The 26,445-nt window shown below is 37.2% G+C and overlaps 1 protein-coding gene across 4 annotated transcripts in view; it reads right to left on the bottom strand.

Annotated features, from left to right (window-relative positions):
* Positions 1–26,445, bottom strand: part of SYT14 (synaptotagmin 14) — a 199,455-nt gene that overhangs the window by 40,732 nt on the left and 132,278 nt on the right. For 3 of the 4 annotated variants that reach the window (XM_050951827.1, XM_050951825.1, XM_050951824.1), the window contains 2 exons: positions 8,640–8,908; positions 5,245–5,694 (listed from right to left, as the gene is read on the bottom strand). In XM_050951827.1, the coding sequence (XP_050807784.1) occupies positions 5,245–5,694; positions 8,640–8,908 (719 nt within the window). Of the gene's footprint in view, positions 1–4,761; positions 4,819–5,244; positions 5,695–8,639; positions 8,909–26,445 lie in introns of those variants that run through there. The other variant, XM_050951826.1, reaches the window with a different exon arrangement.

Genomic DNA, 26,445 nt, shown 5'->3' with positions numbered 1-26,445 from the left:
AACCACTTCGGTGATCCTATTTACTTCAGATAGATCAACAAAATATTTTGTTCAGAGGTATCAGGCAGCTAACTGATCTAAAAGAATCACATGGACACACGAACTGAGATAATCGGCCAAAAAGACCAGAACAGCTGAAATCTGATAGTGACTTTGAGTATTTTCCTTGTGTGTGGAAGAAGGAAAGTAAGAGAGAGAAAAATATATTCTTTACATGCATACACCCTTTTTATGGTAGAAAAAGAGCAGAGAGGAGAGCAAGGGGAGAAGAGTGATGATAAGGCTCTGGATGCAGCGGAGAGAGGATATTTTATCTTGGGTGAGGAACAGGACTTGTGAGGTTATGAGAAGGAGTTAAGATGTGGTACTGAGCCATGTATAAGGAACATAGTAATGTGGATGGACTTCAAGAACACCCACCAAGGACTGTACTTGACTCTATACCAGTATGTCCCTGACGTGGGGAAGTTTGCCACCACACACACCAGTAACCATATGCATCTGTGGGGTAGGGGCAGAGGTGAACTAACCTGTTGACCTGGTCTCTAGCTAGTATCCCTTCTAAGTATTTTTAAAGGTGGAACTGAAGCTATGCTCCATGAGACTTATGCAGGACTTGCACTGCTCCCAGACTGATTATTAGCAAATAAGAATTTATTGACATGCTATCAGGCAGCAGCAAGTAAGATAAACTTGTTCAGAAGAGATTACTACAGATGTTTCAGTGAAGTTAGTAAGGTTCGGTGACACATATGTTTAATGTTTAACATATAAATATATTTTAATTTTAAAATATATTTAATATATAAATTATCTAATATGTACAATTAAAATAATGAGAACCAGAGGGGAGAAGAGAGCTACAATATCTGTATGTACAAAGGATCAATCAAATACAGCTAGTGTTTAGCAACAAAACAGACTAACACTAGCATAAGACAAATTTGGTTCTGGATTTAGAACCTATGTAAGTACGAGATTTATAATTTCCAAGTTTCCCTACTCAGTTATAGCTGCCCAAATTAAAATAATCCTCTCCTTTTCCCCTTTAAGTAATCGTAGCCCTACTTTTAGGACTACAAGGACAATAACATTATAAAATGCAAACCTTAACTTTACTGTGGAATCACGTACACTTCAGAGCATGCAGTCATCAGTCAGCCTTCCTACTGAAAAACTATATCTAAAACCACAGTACACAACAACCCTTAAAATGTATGGAGTTGAAAAGATTTGGAAACTGGTTCACATAAGTCCAGAAGTATGAATTCCTATTCAAACTATCCAAACATATGAAGGCTTCTTTCAGGCCATTTGACTTTCCATTCCTATGCAATTCCTATACCAGCAACAGGCTATGTAGAAGACTCTTTGACCCACCAATAATCTCCATTTCCCCCATTCCTGGTATTCTTTTAGTGAAGGAGCAGGAGGGGAAGACTGAAAGCCTGGTACCTATATCTACCTTCTTTAGTGGATAACAATCTCAGTATCATCTTTGATGTTTTTCAGAGACATAACTCCACTCTCCCTCCCAAGGGCTGGTCTACACTATTATGGTAAATTGACCTAAGTTATGCTACTTCAGTTACGTGAATAACGTGACTGAAGTCAACATACCTTATGTAAATTTACTGCAGTGTCTACACTGTGCTGTGTCAATGGGAGACGCTCTCCTGTCGACTTACCTTACTCTTCTCAGGGAGCTGGAGTACCAGAGTCAACGGGAGAGCGCTCTACCATTGACTTAGTGGGTCTTCACCAGACCCACTAAATCAACACTGCTACATCAATCACAGCAGTGCTAATCTACTGTAACTCCTCACTTAAAGTCTTCCAGGTTAACACTGTTCTGTTGTTACGTTGCTGATCAATTAGGGAACATGCTCGTGTCATAAACAGATAAGAAAAGTTAATAGCACAGAAGTACTTTATATCTCTTTGCCTGGAAAGGGTTAACAAGAACAGTGAGCCTGGCTGTCACCTGACCAGAGGACCAATCAGAGGACAGGATACTTTCAAATCTTGAGGGAGGGAAGTTTTTGTGCTGTGTTGTTAGTTTTGGTTGTTGTTCACTCTGGGGGCTCAGAGGGACCAGATGTGCAATCAGGTTTTTCTCCAATCTCCCTGATACAGGTTCTTATAGATCCAAAATAGTGAGTACGAGGTAGATAAAGTGAGTTAGGCTTATGTTTGTTTTCTTTATTTGCAAATGTGTATTTGGCTGGGAGGAGTTCAAATGTGTATTTGGCTGGGAGGAGTTCAAATTTGTATTTTGCTGAAAGGATTTTAATTTGTACTTGAATACTTAAGCTGGGAGAGTATTCCCAGTGTCTATAGCTGAAAGACCTTGTACCTATTCCATCTTAAATTTACAAGATCATTTTTACTGTTTTTCTCTCTTTAATTAAAAGTTTCTTGTTTAAGAACCTGATTATTTTTTTATTCTGGTGAGACTCCAGGGGACTGGGTCTGGATTCACCAGGGAATTGGTGGGGAGAAAGGAGGGAAGGGGGAGAGAGAGGCTAATTTCTCTCTGTGTCAGGATTACTTTCTCTCTCAGGAAGAGTCTGGGAGGGGGAAAGAGAAGGAGGGAGGAAGGTGAATTGTCCTCTCTGTTTTGTGATTCAAGGAGTTTGAATCACAGTGATCTTCCAGGGTAGCCCAGGGAGGGGAAGTCTGGGAGAGGCAACGGTGAGGGAAAGGGTTTACTTTCCTTGTGTTAAGATCCAGAGTGTCTGGGTCTTGGGGGTCCCAGGGCAAGGTTTTTGGGGGACCAGAGTGTACCAGGCACTGAAATTCCTGGTTGGTGGCAGCGCTACAGGTTCTAAGCTGGTAATTGAGCTTAGAGGAATTCATGCTGGTACCCCATCTTTTGGACGCTAAGGTTCAGAGTGGGGAATTGTACCATGACAGCTCGTTTAAAGCTGTGAAATGCTCCCTTATAACGTTGTTTGACAGCCGCCTGCTTTGTCCACTGCTTGCAGAAAGTATCACAGGGGTAGCCGTGTTAGTCTGGATCTGTAAAAGCAGCAAAGAATCCTGTGGCACCTTATAGACTAACAGACGTTTCGGAGCATGAGCTTTCGTGGGTGAATACGTCAGATGCTTCGTCAGTGGGTATTCACCCATGAAAGCTCATGCTCCAAAATGTCTGTTAGTCTATAAGGTGCCACAGGATTCTTTGCTGCTTGCAGAAAGAGCAGCCCGTTGCAGCTAACTGGTGGGGGCTTGGAACCAGGGTGGACTGGCAGCCCCCCATCAGCTCTCCGCTCCTTTAAGTTCCCTGTGCAGCAGCCGCTCAGCAGGCTATCAATTGCTCGCAGTTCAGCTGTCCCTCCCCGCACTGCCATATGCTGTTCCTGCCCTCTGCCTTGGAGCTCCTCCGGGGAGCCTCCTGCTTGCTGTGCAGGGAGACTGGGGAGAGGAACGGGGGGGCTAGTGTCAGGGTGTCCCCCTCCCGCCATTCCTGCCCCCCGCTTACTCCTTCTCCATGTAGAGCAGAGTAGGGACACGACAGGGCTCCGGACAGAGAGAGCTTGCTGGATGCAGCTGCTGTCTCAACTTCCTGATCTTTTTAGAGGCAATGTACTTAGAGTGGAGTCAGCTTACTTAAAAGGGCAATGCACATCTCGTTCTCTCTCCCACATACAGGATGTGTCTCTCTATCTCTGTCTGCCATGCTGTCTTCCATCCCTCCATTCGTGCTGCCTTGTGGAGTGTGAGGCTACATTAACAACGTGTTAACCCTTGAGGGCTCAGCCGAATGCTAGTTCATCATTTAGCAGTAAGACATGCCCCGGGAAATATCCCACCCTCTTCCATCCTCTAACTTCACCACCTCAACTAAGCTTCACAATCATCATTGCTGTGTACAGTATTAAATTGTTTGTTTAAAACTTATACTCTGTGTGTGTGTGTGTGTGTGTATATATATATATATATACACACACAGTTTTATGTATATATAAATAAATAACTATACATAGTTTTTTGACTGGTGAAAAAAATTTCCCTGGAACATAACCCCCCTATTTACATTAATTATTATGGGGAAATTGGATTTACTTAACATCGTTTTGCTTAAAGTCGCATTTTTCAGGAACATAACTACAACGTTAAGCGTGGCGTTACTGTACTGGTAAGTGTAGACTGGCCTTAGAAAATAAGTCAAAATTACTTCTGATGAGCACATGAGGTATACGCTCATCTAGGGCCTGATCCACTGGCTTCAATGAGCTTTGAATCAGACCCCTAATCAGAATTTCAGCCATGTGACAAAACCCAGCCGAGCTTAAAACTCAAGACTTCATCACAAGAAAGCTCTTGTTAACATCCAAAGGGATGGGGGAGCAGAAGGAACTCAACTTCAGCACAATTTTCACTGACACAAAAATGTTACAATACATATTTCATTGTTGCAAGATCCTCAGACACTTAAAAAAATAGAAAATTTAGTGTATTTTCAATTTTGTTTCAAGTATTTTTCATTGCTCTTGTATTAAGCACCTCAATAGTAGAAAGTTTACTTAAGGTGAGTGAACAGTATTTGTCCTCAGAAAGCACTACCCAGGATTCCCTTGCGTTCCTTACAGAATCATAAAAAATGGGAGATGATAAAGTCCTCTTATATCATCTGCTCCATTACCAGGATTCCATATTATATTTTTTATCTGATTCTCATTTCAAATCCCAACAAATTATTGTCCTTTATAGATTAATGTGACTAAAAATAAATTAAATATTCTATTTTGCTTGTCCTCTGAAGTCATTAAAATAAGGGTTTCCACATCTTCAGGTTTCCTATTTCCATTGTTTCTGGGAAAGCAAAGCATGTGTATTATATTACAAACTGAATTTTATTACAGAAGACAAAAATCACCTACTAATATAGATTTTTTAAAATGAAAGCACAATGGTTAACATGTTGATAAATCAAACCTGTAAAACTAATTTCAATATAATAATTTTATCCTCCTATTACTATTATAATATTTTATAGTGAAAATACCAAAGTAATCAAACTGAAAAAGCATAGGCAGGTTCTACACATGAGAAATAAATTTACCTAACAGTAGCTAATTGGACCCCCTCCCACAAACTATTATTTTGCATAAAGTGTGCATGACAATGGGGAGGGGAGGAGTCAGTGGAAGTGTTGTCTCTATAAATATATAAACTATTCCTAATCAATTCAGGACAATTTACATAATTACATACTATTCTGCTTTGTACAATACTCACAGAAAGACTGTAAGAAGGCTCCATTATCACTGGTACTGACATCTTCCCTTGAAGATTCAATTTGGTTAAGTAAAAAATCTTTTCCCCCACAATCCTCTCTTTTTTCATGCGACGTACACCATACAGTCTAAACCGAACTGCATAATTCCCAATCATCTCAGATTCAACGTGATTAAATTTGAATGTCTCTGCGAAGACAGGGCATGGTCCCCGCTGGATGCTGGTTTTTGCTCTCTGTTTCTTTATAGGTAGGAGAACTAGATGTACTTGCCATGAGTTTCCGCCTGTCCTGTTATATGTTGGGATGTCTGTGACAGCTGTCACTGTTACTAGAAGCTTCTGCTCTTGTGAGTTATAGTCAAAAGTCACATCCAGCGTGCCATATTTAGCTACTGGCTCAGGATCAAAAGGTTTAGGAAGCTGTGAAGATGATCCTCGAGCTGACATATCCTAAGGAAAGAAATATAAATGCTTTTATTTATTTATTTATTTTTGGTATTCTATTATTAAATCTAGCATAGAAATGCATGGTTTTCTCTAAGCAGCATGATGTGACTATGATCTTTTTGTTCACTTCATAAACAAGGTAATTAAACACTGAAGAATGAAGAGGTGGCTGACTGGCAACCAAGGAAAATCAAAAGCTACTTCCAGCTAGTCAAAATAGAAAAACCCAGGCACCAACTGGAAAAGAAAAAGCTAGAACTAATAAAGTTATATTAATGACTTAATTTTTTCAGTTCCACATAAGCTTAGATAAATAAACTATCATTCATTGTGAGGTGCAATCCAAATGTCTGATTCAAGTGAGGGGTTCTGCAGAATTTTTTTAAAAAACCAAATACTCAAGTTTAACATATTTAACACATTAATACCTGATTTGACGGTAACAGAACATCGTGAAATATATAGGACTAGAGCAAGTAATGGGCCAAATGCTGCAGTTGATTGCACATACAACTCCCAATGCAGTCAGATGTACATGCAGCAGATGGCTAATATAGGTTGTTAAATGTAACTTCTTAGAAGTATACAAGAACCATACCTATGTCAGAAAAGTCTTCTGTACTTGCCATATACTGTATAACAGTTCTTAAAGCAATTATTGCTAATGCTTAATTTTTAAAATCTTCAGTGTTCTCATTAGGTGTGCACTTAAAAATTTAATAGCTAATAAAATAGTGAAGACATGGAGCTACTTTCTGTTTCAAATAAAATCACTTTGTTTGCACAATGAACCCTTCTTTAATATGGGATGATTTTTCTCCCTTACAGCATAAGTAGTTTACTACGAATTTACTCCATTTACATGGTACAGGTAGGTTAGTGAAAGTTAACCTAGCTGTACCTACAAATATATTCTTATCATGGGGCATGATTAAGGCTGTATTTTTTAAGAAAATAAGTGCTATTTTGTGTGAAGCAATATGTCAGATTTCATAGAGCAACTTTAATTTCATAAATACAGTGAGTGCTTCATACAGCGCTAGAAATGTTTCAGTATATCATTCTATGTAAAAGAAACAAATAATTTCTACTCACTATTTGACAAAAATTTTATTTTTAAAAAGTCAAGTATAAAGAAATAATTTGTGTGCCTCCCATTCAAAAACACAACATTTCAATAAAACCAACAATCTGGAACTCCTCCTATAGAAAGTGTTTTTTCAGTGGTGTTCATTCAGACAGAGCATGATGTATAGATGAAAATTCTCTGGCATTTATCATTCAGCAGAACATGAAAAGAATCTTTTAACACATGCACTGTGGACTGACCCAAAAGATGACTGACTACTGACTGACTACTAGGATGACATCTTGATATTTGGGGCTTTTTCTTATATAGGCACCTATTACTCTCCACCCCTGTACCGATTTTTCACATTTGCTGTCTGGTCCCACTTCTGACTACAATATTTATCAATCTATATTTTTTTCCATTTGGGAAAGCCAGGTTGCCTAAGTATGCACCTATGTTTTCTTTTCCCATGATTGTCCTGTGATCGCTGGTCTGTGTCAGTAGGCTCAACCCAAGCAAGCCCAAAGAACAGGCCAGCTATTTCCAACAAAGACCTCCTCAGCTACCTTCGTCAGCAATATTGTTTGTTCAGTAACAATCCACATCTCTGAGGTTTTTCCTCTCTGCATTAGCAGTTTATTTTTAAAAAGGAGGGCATAAAGTTTCAATGCATGTTTTACACAGCAAATTGTCAACTCCACATTTTCCATTAGATCTGTGATTACCATAAAAATAATACAGTCATAGTCATGATCAGTGACCAATTTCTACGAGGACATCAGGAGGGAGCAACAGGTCCTCAAACCTCCTGGATGTCATTAAAATTACATTCATCCCCATTTATTTATTTATTTATTAGGGAATGGGAAAATTCTAGATCACTGAGGGAGCCATTTGACCAAAGGTTGGGCCTGAATTGAATTTATAATACAAAATAGTTCTGATCAAGATAAAGCAATGGTTCTGTATGCTTGCATATTGTACCTCAATAACCTCAGCCCAAGGACTGATACAATTAGGAGCTAAAAAATGCAATGGCTAGTGTGACAAAAGATACTGTATAAATAAGATTTTTTGAAGTATAATATAGATCACTGTATTATTCATATGACAAGTATTTATTCCAAACATGTAAAACCTTAATGTAAATCCTGAGGTCCTTTCATATGGCTGAAGGTATGACTTTTTCATATCAATGAATAGGAAATGCTATAATGTAGCTTTTTTTATCTAAAAATTGTTTGCTTCTGGTTTAAGAATTGATACTATTGATTGTCTTTACACATTTTAGACATCTACATATTAAAAATATTAAAAATTCAGTTTAGGAAGAATAATCATTACAAATTACAAAGAGAAAAATGAGAAAGTAAGTGTACCATAAATCAATTACATTATCCATAATAAAATATTTCTTTAATCTCAAAACCATAAGGATACTTAATCAAGATTTTTCTCCAGTTCTCTAGGGAGTTTAATATGAAAGGCACTAAGAGAAATATAATTTTGATTGATTTATTGCTAAATTATTAATTGAAAATTGTTATAAGAAGCAAGTTGTTATTATATAGTTCCCCATGAGAATGTATATCATAGCTTTTACTGGTTTAAAAAATAAACTATTCCTGCTGGGGGGTTGTTTTAAAATGAAGTGTCATTGAGGTCATTATACAGAGTAAGTTAAAATCTTATTGCTATATTATTTGGCAATATACATTTTTCTTCTTTATAACAGACCTTTGAAGTTAATGTACACAGTCTCTGTAAGATGTAAAATAAATATCTTGATTCTAAAAGATCTGCAAGAGAAGTTAATATACTATTGTGTTACATCCAAGATGCCTACAAGTGTAGTGCTAGACTGTATTTCATTTACCTCTGGGCTAAGGACAGCAGTACTATCACTGGGTACATCCTCTTCATATCCTTTGTTATGGAAGCTTTCTATTTCATGTCCAGTGCTTCCTTCACTTTGGCACTTGTATGAACATCTTGGACTGTTGCTACAGTGGGAAAATTCACATTTACTGTCATCAACTTCAGAGGGTGTACAAGAGAGGTGAGGAGAACCACTATCATCCTGATATGGTGGAGGCTGCAGTTCATCCAGTGGAGGTGTTCTTCTCATTCTTTGAATACAGTTTGCTGTGAATAAGTGATAGCTCTTTACTTATACACTTTCTGAACTGAAAACAGATGTAGCATTTGGTTATTATTAACTGCTTTGGAAAAAGACTGAATTTGAACATCTGGACGCAACATTTAAACACAACAGTTATCTTCAATTTCTTGATGTTTCAAATTAAATAGGATACTCCTGAAAACACACTGCATTAATAAACAAATAACTCATCTATCTCTTTTAGAGAGAACGTATAGGAAAAAAAGCAAATTACTTGAATACATGAATTGTATATGCATGACATAAATATTTTACACAATATAAAAACTCTGGCCCTGATTGTGAGATGTGCTAGGCCCCTCCAACTCTATTGGATGCAATTCACTAAGTCAGAGTTTTGGGAGTGTGAAGCAGTTGGGCAAATGAAATCCACTCCCAGACCACAGTGGAAGATTGCTGAGTAGCTCCTATGTGGCTGCAATTCCAACACGCTGAAATAGTGACTACAACTCCTCCATGTCAGTTGTGTGAAGTATCAGGGATAATGGATCCATGTAAATGAAGATATGCAACCTCTCTCCTTGCCTACCAGCAGTGTGGCTTAGTATATCATCTTACGTAGGGCTGGCACAAAGGCTTTTTTTCCATGGCTTGTAGGGACCGCATTGGCACCTCTGAGCAGGTGACCAGTCAGTGGACTACCTGTTCAGCCTTTACATAGAGTTTAAGTAATGCAAAAGACTAGCAATATGCCCCTTCCCAAAGGTGAATTTCACCCACTGAACTTAAACTTAGTGGCTTCTCAGCATCATATCCTCTGTTAGTTATTAAAATCAAAGGGCTCAAAATTTGGGTACCTGGACATTAGACACTGGTCCCTACTCCCTGAAGCCATTGGAAAGATTACTACTGACTTTAGTGAGCTTTAGATCAATCCCCAAAGTGACTTCATTTTCCAAGGGGCTGAACATTTTCAGCTTCCACTGACACCAGCTGGACAGATAAATTCTGTCTACTCACCATCATGGAAAATCAAGGTGTCAGAATAAAGATGTAGAAGCCTGATTTTATGCACTCATTTCAAATTTTAGCTTATTGCCTTACTACTTGGCACTACAAAGTAAACTGCAGATGGGAAAATAAAATATGGTCTGTGTTAGCAGAAGCAATAGAAATTCCAAAGACATAGGTAAAATATGTACCATAGAATCATAGAACTATAGGGTTAGAAAGGGACAGCAAGTGTCATCTGGTCTAATCCCCTGCCAAGATGCAGGGCTTCCAGGCTTATTGATGGGTCTTGGTAAGGTTGTTGAAGAGCTGGCTGGTACATAACATCAGTTTTTGTTCAGCTGATGGTTAAGGGCAAAGTTATGAACAAGGTCACACTGCTGCAAAAAGGTAGGTGGTGGTCAGATTTGCAGCACGGACTCACTCCCTAGGAATGTAAGGGCGAAAGGCTTTAAAGGTGCAAGCCCTGGTGTTCGAAACTCCTTTCTCCGTGCAGCAGGCAAGGTAGCACCTACTGTCCCTCCCCTTGAGGTGTGATTATCAGGCAGGGGTTGAACCTGCTGTGGGCATTGCATAAGTCACTCCTTTTTAGGGGGCTGGGAAGGAATTATTCCCACACTACCATATTGGCTTCAGTGGAGTGGGGTTTTTTTTTTGCCTTCCCCACAGAGAGTGGCAGGGAAGACTTATTATGGTGAGCACAAAAGGTGGCAGGCTATAAGTCGCAATTTATTTTGTAAGTGTGCGGTGGATGTCCAGTGCAGGTATTCCAGAGGGAAGGTATCCAGTGACCAGATAAATGGCCTGGTAAAGGACTTAAAAAGAAGGTGCTGGTTAAAGGAACAGAACGCTGTGGAGTTATGGGCTCCTATGGTTGGAATGACAGGGAGCCAATCCCCCACTTAACTTCTCCTATGAGGGAGGGTGGATGGCAATGGATTTGCTAGAGGGACCTGGATGGAAAAGGATGGGTAGCTGGTGGAAGCCCCCTGGGTAATTACAGAATAAACATTGGGTTACCTGCATTGTACACTTTTATCTGCTGGGTAGTTACAGACAACTAATAATAAAGTTGCATCCTGATTAAATCCATATCAAGTGTCTTCTTCTTTTGGTATAGTCGGACAAAGTCACTAATGTTATTTCAAATCTAAAGCAACAGTTTCTGCTCAAAGTGGCAAAATGCCCACAAACAACATTAAATGAGACAACTACCACCATACAGCTATGCTGCAATTTTTTTAAAAGTTGCAATCTACAATGACAATTTTTTTTCAGTAATTTGTGCACAACTTAGAGAAACTAAAATGTGCCCGGACAGCTATAAGCACCATAATTGTCTTAAATGAGTAAATAAAATGACTATGTGATTCATTTTTGTTTCCACTTTGATGAACTCTCTCATGTGCCCCTATGGGAAAACTGCATAAGACTGTGTGACAGAAAAGGTGCTCTTAATGTAGGTGGAGTAAAAGTGAAGAGAAGAAAATTCCTTTTAAGCAGCTAGAGTGATTCATAAATGTCAGAAAAGCAGAAACATAAATGCAAGTTTTTAACTATTTATTTTTGAAAGCTTACTTACCAAAGAGAACTACAATGTAAACTATTTAAAACAGGTTTTGAATGCCGATATTGAGGATCTAAGTACACATTTGTATAAACAATGTAAACAGGCACAAACCATTTCAGAATAAAAAAAGCCCTTAACTCAACATAAAGAGGTAACTAAGTTTTTAAAGGAATTAGACTGAAAATGGTTTTTGAGGTAAAATATTTTTTAAAAAAATAGTAACAGTGGATCTTTTTGTATTAAGAATCATCTAATATTAGATAGACCTTTCTTCAGGTTAAATTTTATTTCCCCTATGTGCACACACAGATGTAAATGTTCAGTGCTGCAGAATACATATCCATACCCCTTGTCCAACTCTTAATCAGAGAGGGCAGAATTTCCTGATATACTGAGCAACTGCTACTCCCCTGACTTGAGTTGGAGCAGCAAGTAATCCAGCGCTTCTGAAAATCAGGCCCATTATCTCACGGCTGCCTAAACTCTTTCTGATCAATTATGCCTGTTCTGAATTTGTTTAAAACTCTTGCCTCAAAGTTCAGAGTCAAGCAAACAGAAGTATGGATTAGTAACTGCCTAGCATTGTAGTCCTAATATATTCTGGATGGAATTCCACTGAATTCAATTGAGTTACACCAGAGATTAATTTGGCCCTGCATTCTTCTATTTTAAGCAGCCCCTCCTTTGCAAACCAGTAGCATAGAAGCATTGCCAGTATATGCCTTTCCAATCTTACGTATATTTGTATTCCAAATAACACTTCAGCAGTCACTGAAATGAAGTAATATGGGTACTTTCCTCAGACAATGCAGGTCACACAGAAATAGGAGTGTTAGGGATGTTAGATGACCATTTTCAGAGAAGGAGTTCAAATATAGCAGAAGCCATTAAAAATTAACACTTGCCAACTGCTACCATACAGTTACCATGGATCTCCCCTACTCTAACCATAAGGGATACTGTGGTAGCACAGATACCATTATGTGCTAATTTGGCAAATGATGGTTTATAAATGGCTATCATTGTTTATGTATTATTGCATGCATTAAAGTACTATCAGAAGGAACTCTGTGAAGAGACAATCTAATTGTTGATGGACATCAGAGACCAATGAAATCACATAGACTCGATCAAAGCTCAAAATAAGAAGTAGGGCATTTTCCCTAAGAATTTAACTAGTAAGAAGCAAAATTATATAACCAGCAAATAATATTTATTTGATCAACTTGTGTATAGATCAAAGTTTAAAATTAAAAAACTATGTTTGTGTATGTCAGCCCTTTCTGAGAGATTTTATTGATTGGGCATGTTAAGAACTATGGGTAAGAATCTATGAACACAAGCAGCTGATGGACTGCTGGTACAATCAGCAGTCACACTGAGTAAATGGCCATTAGTGGACTGAAGTCAGAGGTAAAAAGATTTTCTTTAAACTCTGTCCATCAAAAGATGGATGTTAGTCTATTTTCAAGAATGCCCCGCTCTGGGCTTGATTCAAAGACCACTGAAGCCAACAGAAGTCTTTCCCTGCTTCAATGGGATTTCCATAAGTCCCCATAGAAACAACCTATGCCTGGCTGAATATTACTATAAACATACCATTTATAATTATGTGAATTATGTGAAAATTTGCACAGACATTTTTCAGAGCAGAATCATGCTTTAAGGTTTCAACAGCTTGCTGAATAGAATGCTTTTCTTCTCACATTTTTTATTGTTTATAAAATGCTTCATCCCCAATTTTGTTAATTTTTTCCACTTTATTCTGGTCCATTACCTTCCACTTTAGTCCCAACAAAAGTATCCTGCTATTGGTGAAGCTCTTTTCTCTGTGTTTGCAAATGTAGGATCTTCAACTATTTCCCCCAAATGGTCATCATCTCCACAATCCTATCATTCTTTTATTTAATTTTTCCAGTCCACTTCCAAGAATGACTATCTCATTAGCATCTGGAAACTAAAACTTTATTCCTGTGGTTGTAATTCCCTAGACATATAAACAACAACCAAAGTACACTTTTGTACGTGATCTTTGAACATCTTGTCATAAACATACAGTTAAGGGTTAATTCCTCTTTTACCTGTAAAGAGTTAAAAAGCCCACATAACCTAGCTGACACCTGACCAGAAGGACCAATAAATACATGGAAATACCATCTCACAGAACTAAAAGGGACCCTAAAAGGTCATTGAGTTCAGCCCCCTGCAATCACTAGCAGGACCAAGTACTGATTTTACCCCAGATCTCTAAGTGGTCTCCTCAAGGATTGAACTCACAACCCTGGGTTTAGCAGGCCAATCTGAAAGGGGGAAAAGTCTTTTGTCTGTGCTGTGTGGGCTTTTGCCAGAGACAGAAAAAGAAGGAGTCATCCCACTCCTATAGGGTAGTAAGTATTTAGAGAAGAAATGTATTCGATTACTTTTATTCTCTTGTTTGTAAATTCTTTTGCAAATAAGAGTGAGGCTAAATTTGTGTTCTTTGTGTAACTTTAAAGTTTTGCCCAGAGGGAAACCCTCTGTATTTTCAATTTAACTGTCTGTGAAATTATCTTTCATTCTAATCTTACAGAGGTACTCCTTTTACCTGTTTTTCTTTCATTAAAATTCTTCTTTTAAAAACCTGATTGATTTTTCATTGTTTTAAGATCCAAGGATTTGGATCTGTGTTCACCAGGACTAATTGGTGAGGGGGATTCTCAAGCCTATCCAGGAAAAGGGGTGCAGGGGTTTGGGGGCAGAATTATTCTCAAATCTGCCCAGGAAAGGGGGGTTAGGGACTCGGGAGGTATTTGGGGAAAGGCAAAGTTCCAAGTGACTCTCCCTAAATATTTGGAACACACTTGGTGGTGGCAGCATAAATTTAACCTAAGCTGGTAAAAATAAGTTTAGGGGGGTCTTTCATGAGGGTCCCCGTATCTGTACCATAAAGTTCAAAGTGGGGAGGGAACCTTGATGCATCTCTTGTATATTTTTTCTTTAAATATTCACAATATTGTGGGAGACACGCTTTACTGAAAACTTCATAATGAACCTGGTTCTAAGTTTCTTTAAATCAACAAACTTTATATAAATCCAGAATTTTTGCAAGTCATGTTTTGTAGTTTCCATGAATATCTTTACTTTAGGTGGCATCTTTCATTCCTCTGCAATTTTGCTACATACAGTATTTTTCATACTTCATTTTTTAATCTAATGTAAATTTCAAATTTTAATCCTTCAGGGGGTTCTATGCAAATGTTAAGACAATTTTAATAAAACATAAAATGAAATACATGTTTAAAAATTAAAGACTTTTTTTTTATTCTGAATGATTAAGCACCCTTAGCTGTTTCTGGTATGCAGCTCACACCATCCAAATGTAATTTTCATGTTTTAATATTTTGGATGGGAGAAAAGTTCAACTGACCGAATAACCCTACATCATAAGGAGAGGACAAAATATAAATATATAATATTGAATGAAGGGTTTATCTTCCCTTTAAAATGAAAAGATTATGTGTGTGTGTGTGAAAAAATGTTATTTTACTATGAAGCAGATTTCCTGGCATTTTAATTTTTACGACGGAAATTATGTATATGTGATTCGCCTATCAAAATGTGGGGAATCTAAGGTCAACATGAAATGTATCTGCACATTGGGAGGCAGCCCCTTTTTAACAATCTTCTGTTTTCAAATGCTATATATTTTGGTTTTTATTCACAATACAGTAATCTCTGGTTTCTTTTCAAATTTAGAGGTTCTTAAAGTAAGCTGGAATTGACAGAACCAGGATTTAATCTACTATACATGCTGTACCAGCACACATGATTTATTTTGTTAATGGCACTTTTTCTTTGCTCCCAAGTATTTAAAACATCATATGTTCATACTCATTATAGGCTTGATCCTCTGCCTGTGGAAATGTTGGCATTCACTTCCATTTCAGGTTTGAATCCTATATCACTACACTGCATTTTCATTACATTGCAGAATAGTTTTATTAATCATAGATGAATATATTAAATATTGATTGTCATATGCTAACACAATTACTTTTTATTAGTATTAATACAAATGATTAGAGTATAATTTTTATTTGATAGAATATTAGATTCCCTAAAAATGTTAAATGTCATTTATGTACATTCTTTCGAGCGACTTCCAAATTTTCTCTCAGGAGAAGTAAAAACTCCCACAACTGAGACTATTGTTGCTGGTATAGTAAATTCCATTTAGCTTGTGTTTGTTTACATTGTGAGCCAATAAAACTGTTGTTTGGTTTGGTTTGCTGACAAAATGTGGGAGCCTGCAGAGTCTACTGTACTTTTCTGTTAACTTCTGCTGCAACTGCTGCTTATTATTTTGCTGCAACTGTTTTTGACCTGAAAACTATTCCATTAGCTTGACCAGAAATGCATCCCTTGTGTAAGGGATAAACAATGGTCAGTGCTGAATTAGTGAAGTAATTCCAAGCTTCTGAGTGCCAAAATGGACTAAAAATAGAAGTACATTATAAAAATGAAGGAACTAAGAATGGCTATCTGGTGGTATCTACTCCTTATTTTAAAAATTATATTTATCATTGTCCTGTTTCTCACCATCTCTCTCCATCCCTCCCTTCATCAGAAATGAATCTTGGTATGTCTTGAACTCATCTGCCTTCTACTTGAATAGCATTCCCTGATAACTTATTCTGTTTTCAGTAATTTGTGTATGCAATGATTAAGTTCCCATTTTATCCTTAGTTTCTTAAATAATATTTAACAATTATCCTGTACAGTGCTTTATATTGTCAAAAGTCTACCCAAATACTTCTCGGCTGTACTTATTTAAATATATAAGCTTATTAGTATAACCATTTATATTGATCAATTTTAGCAAATTCTCTCAAGTGTTTTAAAGTTTCTGCCACACGAGCTAAAAATCTCCTCTCTTTCAGTGAGATTATGCACAAATCTCTAAAACCTTTCCTTGTAAGAGAGATTCTAGAGACTTGAAATGATAATAGTTGTCTGACACTGTACCCTTAATAATAATATACATCCTTGGGGATAATAACCCGTACTGTATACAGTTCTTCAGGTAGTGTTGCCTTATGCAGTACTACTGCTCGTTTTGTATTCTCTTCTTCAGTGGATACAAGCTAGACTCTGGTTTCACCTTTTTAACTAGGGTTGTGCACAGCATCAATAACATTAACTATTTGCACATATTACTTTCCAGAATTGTGTACTAAGCTGACTAATTAGTATGTATTCCTTGGGCTGCATCTTTGTTCCACTACTAAATTGCGTCTTCAATTTTGCAAAGTTTCTAGATACAAATCTGAGAGAGAGTTTTGTTTTTGAAACAAAAAATGGGCAAATCAAAGATATTCACAAATTGGCACAAAACATTCACGATGGCCAATAAAGCCACTCTGTTTCTAGAGTACAAACAGGGAAAGTACAGAACTATTGATGGTACTGGTTGCACTGCCTATGAATAACATTGCCCAACATTCCCTCATTATATGATCCTGTTTTCAGTTGTTTATAGTTTTGCCAAACTTCTACTATTTGTCTGAAATTTTCCATACTGGGTGCTTACCTTTGCCTGAATTGCATTTGGCAAATTTCAGCCAAAAACAAGTGAAATTCAGCCAAAATTTTGGAAAAGAATTTAGTCATTTTAAGAATGAAATTGAGGGGGGGAATATGTTGTTTTGCCCATGTTCAAAACTTCTAGCTTTTTCTTTAAATGGTTTAGTATCTCGTGCTTTGGAACAGGGACTTGAAGTTACACAAAAACTTATTCACATGTTTAACTTTGCACACTCTGAGTAGTTCCAATGACTTCAGTGCATAAAGCCAAATTTACGTGTATGTCTGCAACATCAGGGTCTTGGTGTGTCTTATTTTAGTACCACATATATAACATTGCTGTATGTTGCTGAAATTATTGGTGTGTCCCTACACAGAGATATTTATCTCAAGACTGACCTCTCTCTGTCTTTCCTATTCATACCTGGAATGCAATATGCTTTGATAAATCAGGTGAGATATACATAAATCAATAATTTGGTAACAGACTGGAACATTTATTTTCCAGGAATGAAATAAAGCAAATTTTACGGTCAATGTTGATGGAGATATTATTTATAATTTATTTTAAATTGCATGTAATTTCTTATTAGAGAAAGACTTCAATGAAATTTTGTTAAAAAGTGTTTAGAATTCTAGAAAGACAGAATTCTTAGAGAAATCTTCATATCCACACAAGAGGGGTTTTTTTTATAATTTGCTCTTCCCTTAAAGCAAGCAAGTTTTTCATCCAACAGTTCTCTGGCAGCAGCAAAGTCTCAAAATATAGACTTTGTGCCATATAACATGAGGCTTGATTTAACTGGATGAAGTGCGGGAAATGTGAAAAGGCTATCGATGGGTCCAAAATCTTACTTCAGCAATGCAAAATGGTACTCTCTCTACTGGTTATTCCAGCATAGTCTAGAAATCCATGAATGAGCTATACAGCAAGGCCCATTTTTTGTCACTGTATTTGCTCCAAAACTTGGTCTCAAAGACAAGGAAAAGCAGGTATTGACAATTAATATATATAACATATAACATGGTTCTTAAACATTTTAAAATGTGGCGCTTGTTTCAAAAATGTTAACATGCAACTTGACAAACATTATCAGGATAAAAAATTTTTCCACATGTCACAGAAGAGTTAAACTTATTTTTCAGTAATTGTTACATTAATAAGAATATTAATATATAATAAATACAATCCAGTCAGCAGTTCAAATAGCCATACTTTCCTTAATTCCAAGAATTCCACTATTCTTACATTTTAGTCGATTTTCCAAATCTTCAATTTAACGAGGCATGTAAGTGTTGTCTTTAAGAGCTGTTGTTACAGTTTAAGATATAATTTCCCTTTTTATAGTTTCTTGGGAACAACTACAGTTTATGCATTTAAGACTGTTACCATGGCAGCTAACTCCTGTAGTTGTATTCTGAAAAGTAACTCTTAAAATGGCCATGTGAAGTTCTACATATATTAGGTCCCATTCATCATTGCCTTGAAATTTCTTTGCACCAAGCAGACTGGAGCAAAGCAACTGTAAAATAGCTCTAAGCCCCCCATATTCCCCTTCCGAGGTGGGGGCTTCAATGCCAGACACAGAAGCCTCAGGTGAAGAGGGCAGTCTTCGATAAGACAGGAGGAAAATGAACATGGACCAAAGGAGAGTAGGGGTGTGGCTGGAGTGGACATATGTTCCCGTGATTCAATTGCCCTAGAGTGACCACTGCAATAGGGCAAAAGTTAGGATTTCTAGCTGTTTGCTAAGGTACATATATAGTCTCCATTTCCACAGTATCTGAGCACCTCAAAGTCTTTAACATATCTATCTCCACACCACTCTAATTACTCCCATTTTACAGACAGGGAATTGAGGCACAGACAGACTAAGGCTAGCACTTTTTTCGGTATCACTTATGTCACTCAGGGGTATGAAAAAGACCCATATGACATAAATTACACCAAAAGCAGTACCAGTGTGGACAGCACTATGTCAGCAGGACATCTCTCCAGCTAACATAGCTACCACCTCTTGTTGGGGGTGGTTTAATTATGTCAGTGGGAGAGCTCTCTCTTGTTGGCATAAGGAGGCTACATGAGTGATTTTACAGTGGCACACCTGCACTGGTGCAACTGTGCCACTGTAAGCTTGCTAGTGTAGCATTCCTGAGAAAAGCAAAATGAAGGGCTTGGTTCTGTTTTATAAACCAGATCTTGTAGCCTAACTGACCAATTGTCAGGACTCACATGTCAGAGGTCATAGGGGCCATCAGAGTAAAACTCTCCTGGTCTCCTTCTAACAGGATGTTTATGGTAGGCTATAACTATGGCATACTAGGTATAAGCTTCAGAGTCCTTCAAAATCTTTACAAATATTAATTCCTGCTAAAAGGGGGCTTAGAAACCCACAGCTTTTGGGACCACTGTTGATGTAAAGTGCCCAGAGAGAGAAATGGGCAGCAGACACATTTAAATCCAAAAGTAAACACATACCTTGGTATCAAAGGTAGAACCTTTCCTTCCCATTAACCTAAAAAAAGAGTGGGAAAGTCAGGGACAATATGTTGAAGGTGGCATTAGCCTATTTTGCTTTCTCCAAAATGGCCTCAACCTAGTTCCAAAAGTGTGTTCTCCTGCTTTGAGGTTTTTTCTGGTGAGAGAAAGCAGCAGACAGAGAAAGGGAGAATATCCAATCTCCTTCCTGAGTCTTCTCATAAACGGATTTCTTGCACTTTCCTCTGATTTATCTGATACTTGCCACCGTCAGAGACAGAATATTTGATTAGATGGACCACTGGTAAATCCTATGTTCCAGTGTTCCCCACATACTTCAGAAGCAGGTGATATCCTGAACCTTGACAAGAGTGGATGAAACTGAGTCTGCATAGTGAAGACAGGTACACTAAACTGCTGCAGCTGCCACCAGGGTGCAAGGCTATATGCATGTTGGGTTGGTGAGAACATGGGAGAGGAGGGGGAGCTAAAGATAAGACAATGTGGTATTTACAAATGTTACAAGAATGCTATATCAGCCTTGTTCATATCATAGGGGATTCAGTGAAACAGGAATACCCTTAATAATCAAGGGTCACACTACAGCCTTTTCACTTGCCATCTATTTAACTCATATGCAGTTTAACTCAACTCACAAAAATAAGAGTTGGTGAGTATAGTAGTCAAGACGTGATGATGTGTTTACTTATCAGGCTGTGTGACAGACTAAATGTATACGTGCACATAAAAAGATTTCTCTGAAGGAGCATCCTAAATTAGCAAGGTGTTATAGACCTAATTTGAAATTACTGTTTCGCACTATTTGTTAAATAAGAGATCTGAAGGTGGTGCACAAGCAGGTAATTAGTAATCTAAGTCCGACAGCTACAGTTGCAAGATATTTGTATGATAATTTCAAAATTGAAAATGGCTTATTGCACTCTACATGAAATTAATGTAGACCCATTCAAAAGCTAAATAATTATCTGGAGAAATACCACTAAAACATTTCAATACTTTGCTGCATATCTAGCAGCATATCATCATTTTGGTTCAATCTATGCAGACCAGGCCTATCCATGTTCTACCAATACTATTTGGCTGTGTAGATGAGTCTTCAAATCATATTAGCCAGAATTATATTAACACTGGTTTATATTAGAAGAGTACTACTGTTTCAAATCTCAGCGTAAAGTAAGCCTAACTACCTTATCCTGTGGTTTACAAAACCAACATTATATATTGTGTAATCCAGTACAGGCATCACATTATCTCAAAATGTCTGTACAGCACGTGTTTAAAAACACTTGAAATAGTTCAGCTCTCCATGCAGTTAATTATGCAGCTCATTTCTGATCTGCAGTAGTTCTCTTCTACTCCTGAACCTCATCTGAATCTACCAGCCATACTGTATTCTACAAATCATACATATTGGTAGTTCTGTCATACGAAAAAAAAAAAAACAGGGACTAAAAAACATTCACCTACATCATTAATATCTATGATATAACCCGGGATTTTCACAAGGTCAAGTGCTACTACAACAATTCTTGCTGTGAACTAGTTTCAGACTGAACATAATAATATCACTGAGAATTGGTCCTTTGTCCAAATTAATAAAAGACATATGGATTTCAGATAACAAATTTAATAATTCTGTAGTTTTATACTTAGTATAACTATAAGTCACCACACAGTCAAGCACTTCATAAATAAAACTCAGTATTAAGAACAATTTAGGGTCTATGAAGTATTAACATCGAGTATAACTAAGATTAGATTTATGAAGTAATAACTATTACACCATACTGATATTGGATAGCAATTTATAATTCAGCAAATAAAAAAGCTTTAATTTTCTTGTAATTCAAATTTCTACAAAAAGTATAGCAGCTTACACTACAGAAAGAGATGAATGCAAAAAAACCCCAACATTTTCACCAGTCAGCAATTCAACAATGTTGAAATGTGTGGCTTAACTCAAAATCAGATGAAGCAATTTAATAACTTAAAATAAGAAATAAGTAATGAAATGTTAGAAAGCTGATAAGTGATCACAGCTGCACCAGAATTAGTTTCTATAGCAACAGAGAAGAAATAATGTGATGAATTGCACTGCAACACAAGATGAATTCTTTACAAACAATGTAATTCAAACTGCAAACTTTAAAGAATTCACTTTATTAAAAAAAATTAAATTATTGAAGTATATCATATCTTACACTTCTTTACCCTTTCTATTTTGTTTTTCCTGGAACCAATTCTAACCCATCCATTTAAGTTTCCAATGATATTTTCTATTCATCATTGCAACATGCATCCTTTTTAAAAAAAGAGATTAAAGTCATGTTAATCTAAAAATACGGATTTTTAACCTTAGTCTGATCTGCATCTTTCAACCATATCTCTCGTATTATTCCTGCATAAAGGCACATAATAAATGTACCTTTCCAGTAATACATTTGTAAAACACAAAGGAAAGCTTTAAATATGACATTCATAAGAAGCTGCATCATTGCTATGGGAATTAACATTGACATGAAACTTCTAAAACTTGTAGTCATGAGACTTAGACTACCTTCTATCAGTATGCTCTCTCATGTCCTAAGCATGATTAACAAATGGTAACAAGCCTATTAGTACTCATAGTCTGCATACCCTTAAGATGGTAAGAGAAAAGCCTATCAGCTAAGCACATCTTTATATTTCAAATGTTGCCATTTCTAAGAGTTATATTGTTTCACTGCATCTTTTCTGTTTCTAGCTATTTTGGGAAACTAATTAAAAGCATATACTTGAACCTTTTATGTATTTTCCCCTTAAAATGAGACCTATTACTGTGACTTACTCTATCCCTCTGAGTTCCAAAGTATCTCTGAGTTACCATGGATACGAATGACATGCTCGCTCTCACAACTGCTTTTTGTGTCTTATTAAACATCAGAAAACTGACACACTAGGAATCTGAGGCATCTATACAGGATGAATATCTAATCTCTTGGTAGCACTCCTCATGCTTTCAAAAATAAGAATACATCATTCTTTAAATTTTTAATGAAACATACCAGTAGGTTGTTTCCTACTTTAAATCTACTACTGTTTTTAGAGAGAACTGAAGTGAAAGTGATGTTGTACATACAAAACTAAAACTAACCTGATTAACTCCAAGATAGAGTTATAAATGGTGTCCAATGGTAAATCAATGATCTTAAACAATTTTGGGTTTGCTGTTCATTTTGAGTGGAGAGAATTTAAGTGTTTCTGAAGTGATACTCAACGTTTCTTGTGAAATACATTGTGATGCAAGTTTCAGAACTTGTCACAGGAATGGAGACTCACTGGGCAAAATTCAGAGATGATATATAAGGTGAGGCAAGTTAGATTTCTTTAAAACACAGATTAATACCTTTAGACCTCTTCATGTCCTCTTACTATGTGTATATGCGTTCAAGGTGTCCGAATTGGTGTAATTTACATTTCAAGGAGCCAGAAGAATGTGTAAAAAGTTGTACATTAACATAATTGATGGTCTGTTAGTTGATTTTCTTGTTACACTCCTGTCTTCTGATCCTTCTTCATGTTAGTTACACCAATTTAGACTCCCTCACACTCAGGCAACCAAATTCAGAGGTGATGTAAAGCAGAGGGTACATTACAGGCTGGTGGGTGGAGGGGAGAGGCAGCAGAAGAAAATATTAGTTACACTCATTTAGACTCACAATAGACTGATTCAGAATCACCTCTAATTTTGACCTATTGAGTTCAACATTATGGTAAGGTGTTGGCTGCAAAGTGACTACACCACAACTAAGGTGGGGCAAAGTGACTGCACCATAACTAAGGTGGGGCAGAGTTTGTCTGGGCTTACCCAGGAGGGACAGCTCTGGTTTATGGTGCGGGGGAGACGGGAAAGTTGGAAACTGCTGTAAAAAGGTGCTTAGTGGTCAGCTTTGCAACAATGACTCTTTCCCGCCCTCCCCCGGAAAGTGAGATCCGAAGGGCTTAAAGGTACAAAACCTGGCTAGGGCAAGTCTCTTTGTTCCACACAGCAAGGAAGCCAGCACCCACCCTCCCTTCCCTAGTGGAGGTGAATGGCAGGCTGGGTTATGACCTGTTGTGGGCATTACGCTAGCCGCTCCTTTTAAAGAGGGTCTGGGAAGGAATTTTTCCCGCACCACCAGAATTGGCTTCAGTAGAGTGAGGGTTTTTTGCCTTCCCCACAGCGGGTGTGAGGGAGGACCTTTTCTGGTGAGAAAAAGAAGTGGTAGACCATATGTCACAACTTATTTTGTAAGGTTGGTTGGATGTTCAGTGCAGGTACTCCATAGGGAGGGCAGTCAGTGACTAGCTAAATGGCCTGATAAAAGACTTAAAAGGAGGTACTGGATAAAAGAACAGAACGGGGGAAGGGACTAGGGAGTCCTCTGATTGGTACAGCAGGGAGCCAGCCCCTTCCTCCCCCTGCCTCTCTGTTCTATATAATAAAGTTGCGGCCTGATTAAAATCCATAACAAGTGTCTCCTGTCCTTCTTGCGGTGTGTACCCAGACAACGAGTGTGGCAAACATAACTACTATAAAGTCAAAAAGGAAGGGAGGTCACTACTGTGAAACAGGCATCCCAAAGCAGAATAATGGGTGACAGCTTTAAGGCATATATTCAAAGTGGATAACTACCACCTAATCACTCTTCAGGATGGCATTCTTTATGAATCTGGGGAACTAAAGATTTAGTAAAAATAACTGGAAGTAAATATTTTAGACTTCAACTTTATCACATAACACACAGGATAGACAAGAGTTTTAGAACGTTTCACTTCCTTTTCTCCTATTAGAACTCTTTGGCAAATAGAACTTCTGTCCAGAAAGAAATTCCAATATTTTGACATTTGTTTTCATCATGAAGCAGAACAAAACTCAAAATATTTTTAAAAATTGCAGGACAGAAAGTTTTAAAATTGTATTTTAAAGTGTCATAATGACAAAATTTGACATTTTTGATCAAAATGAAATGTTTTGTTTCAACATGTTGATCTGAAACAAAATGTTTCTTTGAATTTTCCTATCAAAAATTGAAATCTTTTTTTCAAAATTGAAATTTTTCTGTGAAAATTGATTGTGGAAATCTGCAGATTTCATTGGGAAATTTTTTCAGCTGAAAAATGTCAGCCAGTTGTAGTTCACATACATACAATCTCATTATTTGTATTAGCTTCCCAGATTTTTTCTCCCATGCTTTGGTTGAAGGCTGTGGGGGATGGCAGAGCAGTAGTACATATGATGCCACAGTCACTGCAGTTTTTTTAATTTAACAAGAACTATAATGATATTATAAATAAGGAGAACATACACCAAATAGGGCTTTTCTGCACACAGAGTGAATTTAGATCTAATGTTTACGTACAATAGTTCATTGTATATGCAATGGCCAGGTGCAAGCTGGCTCTCTGAGCTGGAGCGCACTAAGTGGGAAATGATTGGCTTTAATAAAATAGCTACACTGGAGGCAGCAATGGCTAAATCTGTTAAAACAGTAAAGCAAAATGACACCTTATTCTGCACTCGCTAAGAACCTCTCGAAGTATTATACTTTTCAAAGGCTAAACAACTTCAGGGAATGCAGTCCTACCAGTTCAACTCCCCAGGCTTTGAAGGCGCACCCGAAAAAACCCTTAACTCTGCTCTGTGGTGACATTATACAAAAAACATACAATTATGATTAATGCATATTAGTGTTGTGCCCCCAGCTTGGAGGAAATTAATTTTAAAGATATATTTAATGTTATCTCCTTTCCCCTGCCCCCATCAGTGTCACAATAGGTCTGAATTAAGGTTGTGTGGATGCTATACGTGTGTATTTTCATTCTTTAATGTATTTGGATTTAAATTTAAAATTAACTTTGAGTTTCCTGAGTTTATAATGCTTTCTTTGGGATACCACTAAATCCATTCAATGTTTGTACACTCAACTATAAACTCCATATCTGGGAATTTGTGTCTGGGAATTTCTTTATTTTTAAAAATTTCATATATAAACACTCAACAAGAAACCTAAAGAGAACGCCACCATATGATATTTTTGAAAAGTTGATTATACACATTAGCAGCCTTGCCTTCCTTGAGTACTTCTTTAGCACCTCTATCGTCCAGTGGTCCCACCGATTGCTCAGCAAACTTCTTGCTTCTACTTAAAAAAAATTGCTGGTAGTTTGTGTCTTTTGATATTTGCTTTTCAAATTCTTTTCTGGCATGCCTAATTATACTTTTACCCTTGACTTGCCAGAGTTTATGTTCCCTTCTGTTTTTCTCAGTAGGATTTGATTTCCAATTTTTAAAAGATGTCTTTTTGTTTCTAAACACCTCCTTTATTGTGTTGTTTAGCCCTGGTGGTATTTTTTGGTCCTCTTATTTTTTTTTCATGTGGGGTATTCATATAGTTTCAGCTTCTAATGTGATGTTTTTAAAAAGTTTCCATGCAGTTTGCAGGCATTCCACTCTCATGACTTTTCCTGTTTAATTTCCAGTTAACTAGCCTCCTTATTTTTGTGTAGTGTCCTTTTTGAAGTTAAATGCTAGTGTGGTGGATTCCTTTGGTATTTTACCCCCTGTAAGGATGTTAAACTGAATTACATTATGGTCACTATTACCAAGCGGTTCAGCTATATTCACCAATTTGACCAGATCCTGTGTGCCACATAGGACTAAATCAAGAACTGCCTCTCCCTTTGTGAGTTCCAGGACTACCTGCTCCAAGAAACAGTCATGAATGGTGTCTAGAAATTTCATCTCTGCCTACCATCCTGAAGTGACATATATGGGGATAGCTGAAATCCATTATTATTGGGTTTTCTCTTTTTTGTAGACTCTCTAATCTCCTTGAGCATTTCACAATCACTGTCACTATCCTGGTCAGGTGGTCCGCAGTATATTCCTACTGCTA

This window comes from Gopherus flavomarginatus, chromosome 4, assembly GCF_025201925.1.
Source record: "Gopherus flavomarginatus isolate rGopFla2 chromosome 4, rGopFla2.mat.asm, whole genome shotgun sequence".
Taxonomy (NCBI): domain Eukaryota; kingdom Metazoa; phylum Chordata; order Testudines; family Testudinidae; genus Gopherus; species Gopherus flavomarginatus.
The sequence above is the reverse complement of the archived record's forward strand: the minus strand, read 5'-3'. Positions and strand labels throughout refer to the sequence as shown.